The sequence below is a fragment of the Suricata suricatta genome, chromosome 14, assembly GCF_006229205.1.
Source record: "Suricata suricatta isolate VVHF042 chromosome 14, meerkat_22Aug2017_6uvM2_HiC, whole genome shotgun sequence".
In the NCBI taxonomy this organism is placed as follows: Eukaryota; Metazoa; Chordata; class Mammalia; order Carnivora; family Herpestidae; genus Suricata; species Suricata suricatta.
In genome coordinates this window covers 45089410-45104362 of record NC_043713.1, presented here as the reverse complement: position 1 = coordinate 45104362, position 14953 = coordinate 45089410, and the positions used below count along the sequence as shown (strand labels likewise).

Here is a 14953-nt window from a genome sequence, read left to right as displayed (position 1 = left end):
AAATAGAAAGGAGAGGATAAACACGAGAAATCTTGCCAAGCAGGAACACGGCACCATGTGACTGCTGTTTAAATTACTGAAAGGCAGAGGAGAATGAGGACTGGGTGGGGGGTGGCAGAAAGAAGGACACTGGTGACCTTGGGAACACATTTCCAGTAAGAGGATATTGATGGAAGACAGCCTGCAGGTGAGGAAAAAGTCAGCGGTCAGGAAATGGAGGATGTGGGGCAGACCACAGACCTGAGAAATTTGGAAGAAAATGAAGGAAATAAATAAAACAGTCTTGTGAGGAGGCTTCAGGGTCAAGAAAAAAAAGGTTTGTTTTTTCTTTTTAAGTGAGGAATCCTGTGTGCATTTGAAGAAAAGAGGAAGGTATGCACATGCGAGGCAGATATTAGAGGAACTAGAGAAAGAGAGGCTTCTGTCTGTGGAAGGGTTCAAAGGAGTTGGGACGGGGTGGGGGTTAGGTTCATGGGATTGTCTGATAGAACTTTCCACCGTGAGGAGAACATGCCACATCTCTGCTGTTCCATACAGCAGCCACCCGCCCCTTGTGGGCCTTGAACACTTGAAATGCTCTTAAAGAGGCCGAGAAACTGAATTTTAAGTATTAATTAAAATTAGTTTAAATCTAAATAGGCACATATTTAAATAGCTAGTGGCTACCGTGTTGGACAGCACATGGCCCTTAGAGAAACAAAGATTTTTGTCTCCTGTAGAAGGGAACTAAAATCTTCCTCAGGAAAGGAGGGCATGGTGGGAGACAAATCAGGGATGTTTCATATGCAGGGGGGAAAATAACTGTGCTTCTGCCAGGCAAGCTCGATTTTCATTGCTTATACCTTGGTGATAGCCACATTATTAGCTTGTTAGATTAGGTGAGACTGTCTGAGTTTTGAGGCATTTGAAATTCACATCCCCATGTAGATGGCGTGCTTGGAATTGTAGTCTGCACTGACCAGAGGAATTGAAGAATTACTAAATCTTCCATTGTACTACGAATATTCACCCTCAGTCTGCAGGTATATCTTGATCAAGATGCTCCTCGTTCATGTAAGACAGAGATCAAGAAGACTCTGGTAGTTTCCTTGGGTTGAAGGCCATTTTTTATATAGGTTTTCCCCATATCTGAGTAATAATAAAGCCCTTCTCTGATTTCCTAGTTCCCATTCTGCTTCCACATCTCATGGTGGCTTTTGATCTGGATATTTTAAAGCCCAGAGGAGGTGATTCCTCTCAGAATGATTTCACTTAGACTTAGCAGAAGTTTTCCTGAAGAATTTCCCAGCTAGAGAATGGAGTGTATGTCATGCTCTGTATTCTGCAGGTAAACAAAGAGAGAGCCCCAAACTGGCATCCATTGTTGCCCTGGGATGGATAGCCATTATCATTTCACCGGTGTGCTCTCCCCTCGATCGTGGTGTGTGCTGTTTGGGCTGCTTTTCATAGCCTCCGCAGCTGGGAATTCAAGATGCTATACTTAGGCAGAAGTCCATGAAGGAATTAATTGATATGAGCCAGAAGTTGATTGCCATTTAAGTACTCAGCCTCCACCATTGCCAAGTTTCTCTCTTTGCAGAAAGAACTGAGCTTGCCTGCAAACTGGCTCATTCAGGACGTGAGCATAAGATGGAATTCAACCTTTAATATGCTGCAACACCTGTTTGGAAATAAAGGGGCTCTGTGCGTTTCCCCCCAAGGAGTTGACAGCTGACTTCATTACCGAGGAATCTGGCGGAGATGGTCATGGCTACTCCTCAGTCTCTGGAGGCGCTCACCCAGGAATGTGGTGCCAGCCGGACCCGAGCTTTGGGAGCCTTCCAGAAACCCATGCAGGGTCATTTTGCCCTAAATCATCCCTCTTCCTTGGACTCCAGGAGTTTTCAGTCTGGTAGAGCTCCCTCCACCCAAGGGAGATGGTGAGTGGCTCTGGCCTGCTGGAGCGAAGTGGAGAAGCATTTGCAGGTGTTCTCTAGTGGGATCTGGATTTCCAAACTTCCTTTCTCAGGGGTTCTGCAATGTCGCACCCCCAAAGGCAGAGCTGCCATGTTCTATAGAGTGGAACTTGAGGGTTCATTGGAGTCCTTGTCCAGATTCTGGAACAGACCCAGTGCTGCTCCAAGGAGTCTAATAAGCCTGTGGCAGGGGGGATCCCCAAAGGCTGTCTCTGATGCCACTTCCTTCCATTTGGGCTGGAACCCTGACTGTGCTTATCAGCTTTCTGTGAAGAAGGTCAACCATTTGGACGATCCCAAAAGCACATTAATCTGGCCTCCATTAACAACATAGAATATAGTGTCATCTGACTCACAATAGAGAATATTGTACTTTCTACTATTTGTTATCCATCATCGTTTAAAGAAAATCTGTTTGCAATCTAAATGACCAGGAATGGGAGTAGACTTACAGAGAGCACATCCATTCAGTGGACTGCTGCTCAGCCTGACCACATAAACACGGAGGCTGGAGAGAAACTTTGAAAGTGTGAGCGATACCAATTTCAAACAAAGCACAACCCAAACTCTTGTATACCAAAACCACACAATTATTTAAAAACAGACATTTTAAGAGTCTGGGATGAGAATAATTAGAAAAAAGAATCATTGATGCCAAAGGTCAAAATCGGCCATCCAAGAGCTGGACCTGGCTTGCAAAGCGGGTCTCATATGGCCCACACAGTGGGGGGCAGCAGAGTTTGAAGAAAAACTGGAGTAGGTTGCCAACATTTAGAAACTGGCACATGGCACTTACCCACCCGGATTGCTGGCTTCTCCTGAGACACTGGGCAATCTGGCCTCACAGGCTGCTTTCCCTCCAGGCGACAGTTGGGGCAGGTGACAGGGCATTTGCTCTCCAGGTTGTCAGAGTCCCCACTGGGCCGATCTCTCTCTCACCGAGTGTGCAATCCTGGGCCAGGTGTCCGGGTGGTGAGGTTCTGGGCCATTTCCCCGCTTTCCCTAAACTCAGTCTTGCTTATTATGTTACTTTGGGGTTAAAATCACCATTACAGGCCCAGTTACAAAAGGTGATGTTGAGGGAAGAGAGTCTGAGACCCATCCGACTTCTCTACTCCTGGCATGTTCTTTTCAGATTTCCGGTCCCGAGTCCCGCACGCACGCTGGCCTGAGAACCTTAGCTCCGCCCAGGGGTTCTCAACCCTTGCCGTGCTGAAGCCGCCAGGAGCTCTTCCGACGCCCAGCTCGCAGTCTAGACCAGTTACACCAGACTCTCTGGGAGTGTGAGTCAGGCAGTCGGGATTTTTGAAGTCCCTTAGGTGATTCCAGTGTAAAAGGTCCTTGAGAACTCACAGGAAACTTTACATTAGAGCAGTTTCTCCACCTCAGTGCTATTGATTGACATTTTGGGGTGGATGTTCTTCGTGCGGGGGCTCCTGTGCTGTGGATTGTGGAATGTTTAGCAGTGTCTCTGGCCTCGACCCATAGACCCAGTAGCATTCTTCCAGATGAGACCCATGATATTAGATCATAAAATTCTTGGGGCTCCTGGCTGGCTCGGTCGGTTAGCGTTCGACTTCAGCTCAGGTCATGATCTCACAGTTTGTGAGTTGGAGCTCTGCATCAGGCTTTGTGCTGACAGCTCAGAGCCTGGAGCCTGCTTCACATTCTGTGTCTCCTCTCTCTGCTCCTCCCCCACTCATGCTCTGTCTCTCAAAAATAAATACATGTAAAAAAAAACTTAAAAAGATCATAAAATTATCAAAGAGTGGCTTTTGTACCGGCCCTCTGCCATACCTCAGGTCTTCCAGAAATTTCTTTGGGAATGAAGTACTAGGAAAAACAAAATCTCTCTTAAGAAGCTGGTATAGGGGTGCCTGGATGGCTCAGTCAGTTAAGCATCTGACTTCGGCTCAGGTCATGATCTCTCAGTTCGTGGGTTCAAGCCCTGTGTCAGGCTCTGTGCTGACAGCTCAGAGCCTGGAGCCTGCTTTGGATTCTGTGTCTCCCTCCCTCTTTGCCCCTCCCTGCTCATGCTCGCTCTCTCTCTCTCTCTCTCTCTCTCTCAAAAATAAACATTAAAATTTTCTTTTTTAAAAAGCTGGCATATTCCTGCCTTCCTGTTCATTTTTCCCCCCTCACTTTACTACTAGGAAGCTCAAAGCTCAATACTAAAACACATTCAAAACTAAAACTGAAGCACAAAAAAGGTAACTACTTAGTGTATTTTCTCCTCTCTGATTCTGACTTTCCTAATAACATTTTGTTAATCTTTATGTTGACTTATATTCTTAGGGAAAGAAGTAGGAAATAAAATATAAACAAGGCACCAAACGAAAGGAGGGACTGACTATTCTACACACTGATTAGTAGTTATGACCCAATGAACCACTGGTTGTGAGGAAGGATCTGCTACATATTTAAAAAATTTATTTTTGAGAGAGAGGGCAGGCTCTAGAGGAGGGGCAGAGAGGGAGACAGAGGATCCAAAGTGTGCCGAACGCAAAGCCCGACACACGGCTCGAATCCTTGAACTGTGAACCCCTGGCCTGAGCTGAAGTTGGACACTTAACCAACTAAGCCACCCAGCAAGCCCCAGGACCTGCTACATTTGAGTGGCCTTGTACTCACCAGAGGATCAAGCATGTGGAGCAAGAAAGGGTCAACTCCTTTGGCCTCGAGTCTTGCCTGGGAAGAGGCTGAACTGTGAGTGGTGGCGGAGCCCAGTGGCCAGCCGTGTGCCACTAGGAGCACAGACACCAGCCTCTGCGGCTTCCTGAGAACCAACGCCTGTGTTCACTAGAAAGTCTGGGGAGTCTCTTAGAAGCGAGGCTGTGAAGGGCAACTTGGGATCCATCCCTGGGATAATACCATCACCTGCTTTCCATGAATGAAGAGCAGCTTACTTTCAGTGAAATATAACCCCCTCGGTAATAACCAGCAGTTTCAAAACCTTTAAAAAAATCATTATTAAATGTGGCTATTTCATTTTAAATGCAAAATCCTTGAATAGACCAGAGATCTTAATTTTTTTTTAAATATAGCTGAGTATTTTAATTATGAATGCACTTGCATATTCTCAGCATACTTCATTATTTATGGAGCTGGTGAAAAAGCTTTTTAATTAAATAGCATGCTGGCAATCCATTGTGAAATGTATAGATGTAGGTTTTCCTAACATTAAAAGACTAAACACACACATGAAACACTGGCCAGCACACATACTTTCACACCATGAGGTGTTTGTTTCTGAATGATCTTAAAATCTGACCGATTTTTTCTTTATTGGTAACAAAATAAATGGTATAATTTTCCAGCACTCTGCATGGTCATTCACGTTCAATGCACTCAATTAATTTGGAAATGGGGTAGAGCAATGGTTCTCAAAGTGGGGCCCCCACCCTTGGGGCAGGAGCACCCCCTGGGAACCTCCTAGAACCGCAAAACTTGGAGCCCCGCCTCAGGCCTACTACATCAGCAATGCTGGGCATCAGGGGTACCCTGTGAGGCAACAAGCCCTCCAGGTGATCCTGACGCAGGCTGCGGTTTGGGAATGGTGGGGTGACCACCTGGCCTTCACGCAGGGGGTCCCTGTTGACAGGTGGTCAGCATAGAGTGAGCCGGGCAATGTGACCATTAGTCTCCCCATCAAGAGTGCTGTTGAGGATTCTCTCTTGTTTAAGGTTTAAAGGTCTGCCTGAGGTTCTTAGAGTTTCAAAGAGGTGTAAAAAGTCATAGTAAGTAAAATATTTGAAGCATGATGTGGTTGAAAGTTGCCCATCAGTATCAGGTATATACTTACCGGTTTTGACTAAATGTGTATATCAGGACTCGAATCACACTTTGCCGTTCTCTCCTTCCCCCAAGTGCAGGCTGCGAGGCCGGCACTCTTCCAGAGGCTCCCCATGCCTGCGCCACGGCCGATGACCAGGCTGTGTCTGCCTGCGGGAGCCAAGGCCAGGAGGCGGATTGATTTGGAGAAGGCCACACCGGGCGTCCCTGCCAGAGCTAGAACCAACAGCCCGCCTGGCTCCCTGCTCCGTGCTTTGTCTTCTGAATGAACAAAGCTGCTTCTTAAGTACACATAAGCCAAACTGCCTTTCAAATTGCAGCCATCTACTCCGAGTTCAGATTTGCACAGCATGACATGAATTGGGCTGCAAATTATGCAGAAAACAGCCATCACATCCATCTGTGATGTCAGAATCCTCCAGCACAATGTGACCTGGTAGGATCCGAGGGAGGAGGAGCGTATTGGGTCTGATTCTTTCCCGATGCAATATGATGAATGTCCTCGCGGCTGCATTTGGCCCAGTGTGAAAAGGTTAAATATAATTGAGGTTATCCTGTGATCCACTCAAGAGCAGATTTCACCTCCAAGGGTGCAGGCGATTAGGTTTTTTTTTAATGGTAGAGTAACTGGAAAAAGAAAACACACACACACACTCATACCTAATGGTAAACTGAATTTATTTCCTCTTGGAAAACAATTCCAGTAATCTCCAGGTTCAGACCGCAGAGTAAACATTAATAACAGTAACATACAGGTTAGTTCAACTGATTCAAGAATTTGGCTGTGTGAAATCATTAAGGAAAACCTTGAACACTCAAAGCTTCAAATGTATCCAGGAACAAAAAAAAAAAATCTTTGACAGTCTACATAACAACTATTGCATATATAGTGATGCTACTTGTCACATTGCAAGGCTTACAAATATATATACGGGCCTTATCCAGCCGTGGGGTTCTGTTTTGTGAGAATATCTCTTCGTGGTTTGCAAGAATCTTCAGCAATAAAAAATAGTCTTGGATTTAACCGTTGATATACCAAAAGAGAAATTCTAGGCTTAAGTGTAAATAAAAGGAAGTCCAAACATAGTCTCATTTGTAAGTTGTTTTAATCTGTCTTCCTCGAAAATACTTTCTCTTAAGCCATTTTGCTCACTTTGTTTTTTATAATCTTTTATCTTGCCTGAACAGGGCCCAAGTCCACTTGTCTTTATAAGACCATTTTAGTATCAGACGACATAATACATGTGCAACACTTTATATACAAGGAGTCTATCCGGTGCTCAAAAGTTCAAACACATGAACATCCAACAGTTTTGATAATACAAGTTTTATGGTACAATACAATGTTTCTGAATATTATACATTAACAATGAAAGTTTCGTGCAAAGAGTAAAACATGTTCCCTTTTTGTGCCACAAAAGTAATTCTCCTTGAGAGACCGCACTTGCACTAACTGCTGTGTTGGGTCATCGTATGATTCTGTAATGAAAAAGAAAAGAGGGGAAAAAACACTTAAGTGATCTTATTGTCTGTCATCAGAACAAGTGTCTATACCTGCGGGTGGATTGCGAATGGCGTGAACTGGGTTTCTCCACGCTGCTGGATAGGTGCTCGTGGTGGCCCTGACCCCTTGCTGTCCCTCCCCCCCCCCCCCCCCCCCCCCCCCCCCCCCCCGTGAGTAGCTGGGGGGAGAGGCAGAGCCAGTGGCCTATGGGATGTGAGATGATTGGCCCGCGCCTCTCCTCTTCTCTGCCTCTGCCAGGCCTTCCCAGAAGACCCGCCCACCGGCCACCGCCTCTTCTTAATCAAGGTAAGACCTGCTTTTCAAAGACCAGGGTAGCACTGTTTTAACAGTTTTCTCGTGCATTATTTCCATTACAGATGCTTTTGTTCTCATCACTTTTAGGTGGGAATGTCTTGACAGCAAAGGCTCGTCTGTCCCTGAATATGGTCTGTCGAGGCCACAGAGGGAGTAAGAAGCTTCCCCAGCTTCTCTCTGGGGGTGGGGGGTGGGCTTGGAGCTGTCAAAACATGGCCCAGGAGCACATCACGGCAGCTGCACCCACCCCACAACCCCAGCGGAAGCAGCCTTTACTCTACTTTGTCTCCCTGCCATCCACACAGTGCATTCCCTTTCTGAGTGAACAACCTCCTTCTCAACTGTGAGAGGTTATCTGTCTACCTGGACCGGAGCCTACAAGGGGGATGGCCCCAGACCCGGGGCATTCATTCAGAGCGTGAGTCTGCAGACGGCCTGATGTCCACCTTCCCCCCTTTGCATTGTCCCTGAGCCATGGCCTCCTACGTCTGGGCTTATACACCCTCCCCTGACCCATCCCTTCTGCTCAGAACTTTGACGTCTCACTCAGAGGATGAACACTTCCATGCTCCTCTCATCTAAAACCAATCTCTCCCTCCTCTGATTTCCTCCTGCATTTATAGCCCTCATTGAGTACACATCTTAGGTCTTGTCTTTGGTTATTTGCCGGCCTGGCTCTCTCCCTATGTCAGAACTTCTGGTGTTCATTCATTTATTCGTTCCTTCACAAACATCCGTTGAACACTTACATCACCTCCTGGTGCGGCCCACAGCATCGCAGTCACTGTGAAGACCCGGCCAAGTGCATGACTGACTAGCTAGCCAAGGGTTACTGAAGGGTATGGGACAGTCCCTGCCCTGTCATGTGCTCACGGTCTAAAGGAGAAAGGCACATGGGCACAAAATGGCAGACAGTATGGCAGGATTGCATGCAAAAGGAACACAGAAATGCCATGATTGCACCTAACCCTGCCTGGCCTCTGGAGTAACACGTGTAACACGTGACATTTAAGTTGATGCTGGGAACATGAAAGGGCACTGGGAGTCTGTGGAGGGCACTCTGGGCCACCAGGCTCCCGTGACTAACGGCAACAAAGCCAGACTACACAAGCTATGCTCGTGGACCTGCAGCTCATTCAGATTGGATGGAGTCTCCTAGAGTGCCCTGATCCAAGAGTGCTCCTGAGAAAGGAAGACGGAGGGTAGTTCGGGGCCTGGTTCTGGAGAGCCTTCTGTACCTTGCTAAGGAGATCAGGCTTGGTCGTGGAGGTGAAGAGGAGCTATGGAAGTTTTTAAAGCAGAGTTTTTAAGTCTTACGGAGCTTTGCTGTCTTTGCATGCCCCTTGACTAGCAAACTGCTTGCTCTGTGAATACTTGCTGAACGACCAGACGCTTGCCCAGTCAGGGCTGAGGGCACCAGTGAAGCGGACGGAAGGTTTGTGAGGAGGACCTAGGCTTTCCATTCTCTGTTTCAAACTTCACGCATTTTTGAAGCCTGGCAACAAATAATGATGAGGAACCTTATTTCACTCCACTTATTGAAAGCATACCTATTGTTATTAATTCAGTGAAAGGTAAGCCTGGATCTTGGTTTCTTCTTAGTAGCACTAGCCTAATGGTGCATACGGGAACTGACGACAATTTTTATGCCAAGCCTCTTTTACTTTATATCGATTCTAAATACTTCCGAAAATTATTTTTCACCAATAGGTGGACAGAAAGGGTAATCAAAATACTGAGGAGATGAAAAAACTTTCCTGTTTCCTTAAGAATAAACACAGCGATGATCAGAGAGTTTATAAACAATATAAAAGTTCGGATGTTCAAAATGTTCTTATACCTTTTGTTGTCTCAAAGGGTCAAGTCTGATCAGGTTTTTTGTTTATGACAAAAGTTTCATAAATGATAGGACACTGATGGACAGGGGATTTTTTTAAAACCAAAGTTAAAAAAAAACAAATTTAATAACATTAGTTTTCAATGTTTAAGTGCTTACACGAGACATCCCACATTCGATAGGATTCTGGTGGTCAACAGAGGAAGATACACTGCAGTCTCTCCAGGGTTTTGGTACGTGCCTCTATGGAGATACTGCAAAATGCAAACCTAACGTGAACTGGCTGTAACAGTTGGCAATAGTTGTGTCTCAGATGCTTTCCTCCTAAACCAAAGCCACAGAAGCCTGTTCAGAGGTGCGGAGAAATGAACAAATACATAAGAATCGCTTATTACAATAGACTGAAGTTGCTACTATAAAGGAGCTAGCTATGCTTTGCATATTACGAGAGGAGAAGATAAATCATTTGAGAGAAAGACAAGATTATAGTTTGTGAAATTCAAGCTCACACAAAAATAAAGAGCCTTAATATAAATAATGTGTAACTGGGAAATCTAGTACAAAAAATGTAAAGGCAGAAAGTTCTCTTGGTGTAGAGATGCCTGCATACCATTGAGATTAGTTATTGACATGTTTTTTCTCCCCCCCTTTTTTTTTGCTCCTGCTCATCTGAGGCCAAAGTAAGACAGGCTCTCCTAGTCATGATGTCCACCACCAGCAGTGAAGGTCAGGATGGGAAGTGGGAACACTGGTAGGAAGTCTTGGGTAATGCATATTTGCATTGAAAACAAAAGAAACCCAGTCCTCAAAGGCTCTCCCTCACCACCTTTGAGGAGCCCCGGGGCTGTGTCTGTTCCCCCACCGGTATGCTTTGTTCTGAGTCACTGGAAATAGAAATGGCCTGATTGCATTTTCTGAAGGAAGGAACGGTGTCTGAACGGCATGGGTTAGGTTGGCTTTTCGGAGCTGGAAGGAGCAGGCTCAGAGTGAGAGTCTCCAGTCTTCGCTGAAGATCCTCTATTAAGAGACACAAGAAGTTGCTTCATGGGAGCCTTCTCTTTATTTGTTTATTTTAAAAAATTTAAAGTTTATTTATTTATCTCGAGAGAAACAGAGACAGTGTGAGTGGGGGAGGGGCAGAAAGAGAGAAAAAGAGAGAATCCCAAGCAGGCTCCACACAGAGCGTGACGCAGGGCTCGAACCCACAAAACAGTGAGATCCTGCGTTACCAAGAGCTGGATGCTTAACTGCCTGAGCCACCCAGGCGCCTCGAATTCTTTTTAAATCACAGACAAGATTTCTTTAGAAAGGGAGAACCAGAAGCAAGTGGAAACAATGAACAGTGGGGAGGAGAGGCACTAAGCCCGAAGAGATGGTAGGCCACGGGCATAGTTCCCTGTGGCTCTGGCGCCGTCCGCGACACTGAGCAGGTCCTGAGTCACCCCTGTACAAACGTGAGTGCCCAGCAAGGGGGCGGTCAGCAAGCAGCCTCCTCCCACGGGAGAGTTTGGTGCTCGTTCGGTCCAGAGGAAACCCCTACACTCAACAAAGCCGTGGGCCACATCACCGCTTTTACACAGCAATTTGCGGTCCCCAAAGTGCTTTAATGCAATGACAGCTTACGAGGAAAAAGATCTGCTCCGATGAAGGGAAAGTGTTTTACATAATCGAGAACACCAGAGCAAATCGACGGAGGCGTGGGAGGGGGTGACGACAGAAAAGGAAGTAGGAAGAGAAGAAAACTTCAGAAATTCCACAGAGAGTCATATTCTACTCTGCAAAAAGCCATCTCTTGGAGACCCCATGTCTAAGTAACTGAAAATTGCAAACCATTAATCCCAGTTATGAACAGTTGTTTTACACGAGGGGGGTTTGTGTTAAGAAAAAAAACAACAACCAAATCCACTGCACGCCTTAAAGCTTAAAAGAAGACCCATCCCAGTAAGATACCTTAATAGCCAGGTTTCACTTACTCTAAAGGGCCTCCGTGTGGGAGGAGTGTGGTTTTTTCCCCCTCCCCCCATAAATGTGAAATTAAACTTAGAAAGCTGAAAAACAGACAAGGACCTTCAAAATTCCTGTCTAGCACTATGCATCTCTTTTAAAATATGAGATGCCTTTCATTTTACAAAACTGGAATTCTCATCGTGGGCTTTGGCACTCTAACAAATGATTAATTCAGCCTCCTCCTTTCGGAGAGCTGACCACATTTACTGGTCAGACGGTTTAATCCTATTTAAAATGCAATCCAAGCAAAATATTTTTAAATAAAAAATAAAACCCCATGATCTCCTGAAACTGTTCACCTTGGCCAAGCTTTCCCATTTTCCTGCGATCTGGAAGTAAATTTGAATATTCCCACCACCAACAAAGATGAAGTGAAGCTTTGGAGGAAAGCCGAGGGGTGGGGGTCGGGGGAGGAATCTGCCTTCCCAGGGAGGGGTTTAAGTGCCCAACCCCAAAAGTTGTGCCCACGGATTGCCCTCACTTGTCCAAAATTTTGGCAGAGGCCACGTCTCGTCTGGCTTTGTAACTCTCTGTTGCTGTCAGTAAAATGTTAAGTAGCGACGGTCATAAAAATAAAAGCTGTGTTCGATTGGAAGTTTTGTGAGATCTGTTGATTCAAATATGTTAATCATTTTTACCACGACTTGCCTATTTATAGCCCTTTGTCTCAAACAAATTCTGACAAGCTTTTAAAAGTAAGAAAAAGAGCCAGTGTGCTATTTTAAAAAGGAATGAAAAAAAATAGAAATAAGCTTTCCACTAATTCACCATGCCATCAGGATGCCGAATTTAAACGGCAGTTGTATTCAATTTAAATGAGATGTTTTCCAACCAGATGAAATAGGAGGCAATTGTGGCTCTGTAACAATGCAAGGCGGGAAGAAATAAAAGAAATATAAAGATTAAGTGTGGCTGTTTCTTTCAGCAGATGGTGACAGCGCCCTGGCAGCATGTTGTTTTTTCTTTAGTTGAAGAACGCAAACATCCGTAATCAATCATCACTGATTAACTAATTATATTAGCCTTCCTTTTATCACCAGGGTTGGACCTTTATCTGTAAACACTATGGATAATCTGTATGCTCGGATGTTTCCAGAGGAATATTTCAGCCCACATACAGTCACACACTTACAGGCTGCACACAGAATTCTACGTTACCGTCCACCCTTAAGCCCTACTGCTTTTTTATTTTTTATTTTCTTTTTTTTAAACAAAAGCAATTGGTTTCCAACAGGCTGGATAATAAGTCTTTTGACCTGCATTCTTCTTTGACCCATTAAGGTCACCTCTGTGCTATGGCATATAGCTGACTTAGGAAATGCCTGCAAGTCCTACATTTCATCTCCTGCCCACTCAAAATAAAGCTTTCTTTAAATGTGTCTGTACGGGTCCCTGAAGGCCAAAGAGGCATCCCTGTAGTGGGCAATGGAGGGACAGAAGCTTCTGCCTTTATTAATGAATGCAGACCATTATGAGTCTGGCTGGCTCCTTCCCTGTTCCCAGAAGCATATACTGTACGTGACTTAAAATGCTAGAATATTGACACAAAGCGAGCTGGGCACCCCTAAGGAAAATTACTCCTTGGATATAATGTAGGCTCGTAACAGCTATTAGAGTACAAAATAAAACCCTCCGGGATCAAACTGACATATACCGCATTCCACCTAGTCCTCAAACATTAGAAGAATTTCTTTGTGAAGGCATTCTCAAGGACAGCATTAAACTGACTTTTGTAGCAATCTGCAACAGCTTTTTGGCTCAGAGCTTTTAGTACTAAATCTCTGGTTTGAATCAATACAAGTACTATATATTCTACATTAATCAATACATTTGGTTCAATACATGTTCTATTAAATTATACTTTCTAATCAAGATTTTTACATTTCCACCCTCTCTCTTTTGCACCCCCAACTTCTTTGGCTAGTGAAATAGTTTTAAAAGTGTAGGCACCTAATGACGACAGGATACTGGCTTACTTCCCCCACACGCCAGAGAAAAACTATGGCAAAGGGCAGCCTTGAAACGCCTTAATAAGGTTAATGGGATGTGAATGTAATAAATGAACATTTTCGAAGTCCGCACAACTACAAAAGTACTCAGAGTTTTAAATTAATTAAAAGCGAATTGCTACGTCACTCGAAGTACCATTAGTAATGTTCTAAAAATTACACGGAAGACCCAAATCATCCAAAAGTACCTATCAGACCCCATTTTGCCACCCCAAAGTTTTCACTCTCCACAATCCATATAATTCCTGGCTGGAGAAATGTTGGGTAACTGTGTTTCGTGGACCTTACCTGGGAACCCCCAGGAACATATATGTGGGTACGTGCATTTTTGTAAGATATGTTCTATTTTAATGAATATTCTTCAAAAGATAATTATTTCCCAAAGTGTTTTGGAAACCTAAAAACATAAATAGCCATTTCTATAGCCAGGAAAGTTGACTTATAATTTTTTACTTTGGTAGACTTTCCTAAAATGTTTGGTTTTGACACAGCTATGGCATTTCAGAAACTGTCATGATCTGCTTTTGTGCCTGTCTTTAAGACCATGAATGTTGCATTTATAATCAGGTTTGCACGGGAAGAATTTCCCTTTGTATTTTTTCACATGGTAATACCATCACCATGAACTTACAGAGACATATTCTTTTGACCTTTAACAGTTCATCACATGGGTTTGGCCTGACATCCCAAAGCATTTTTCTGGATGACACCAAGTTATATTAAAGCAAAATGTGAGACGGTGTCATCAGAAGTGACCAGAAAAATACAAGATCTTAATGATAGAAAAGGACCATTAGGTTATTTAGTTTGGCCCCTTCCTAGAACAGAATTGGTTTTATAAAGTTTGGAGTCCAGGCTAATTTAAGGTGTTTCTGGCAATGACGTGTCGATCACATCTCCCCCAAGGACCAATTTCACATTCTGATAAATTCCACTGAGTTATATTTTTATTGTTGTTGTTGTTCTTTGGGTATTCTAGGCTAAATAAGCCTAGAAAAAGATGATCTGTGGACATTGGCATGCTCATGAATTTATGTTCAGGAGTCTTGGCCATATGTTTGTAGCGTGAAATTCTCTCTGATCCAAAGTAACCCAAAAGACAACCCAGGAAGCCATTTCCTAGTCATTATGCAGAATATGTCATTCAATTGCTTTGTTCTAGAGAGAAGCCTACAAATTAAATAGATTCTAGAAGGCCAGTGGGACTTGCCTTTCAACGGCCAACCCCAAGACTGTTGACACGTTGGGCTGGACAATCCCTTGCTTGGCGGGGGAGTCCGCTGCATTGTGGGATGTTTAGCAGCATCTATGGCCTCTATCAAAAACGTGCCAGTTGCTGCACTGTAACTGTCTCTAGACATTGCCATGTATTCCCTGGCGGGGGAAAAATCACCCTCAATTGACGATCACTGTTCTACAGTGTTTTTGTGTTTTGAAAACACACTGAGCTTGTGGTGCCATGCTTGAGCCTGCTACTTAGTCCTCAGTCCAAGAGGTATCTCCTCCACTAAACTGAAAAACAAACAAACAAGAA

At 44.5% G+C, this 14953-nt stretch overlaps 1 protein-coding gene across 3 annotated transcripts in view; it reads right to left on the bottom strand.

Annotated features, from left to right (window-relative positions):
- Positions 1-6406: 6406 nt before the first annotated feature.
- The window catches only part of ZNF521 (zinc finger protein 521), a 245989-nt gene continuing 237442 nt past the window's right edge, over positions 6407-14953 (bottom strand). For all 3 annotated transcript variants that reach the window (XM_029922631.1, XM_029922634.1, XM_029922632.1), the window contains one exon: positions 6407-7226. In XM_029922631.1, the coding sequence (XP_029778491.1) occupies positions 7197-7226 (30 nt within the window). In that variant the 3' untranslated portion in view covers positions 6407-7196. The remainder of the gene's footprint in view (positions 7227-14953) is intronic.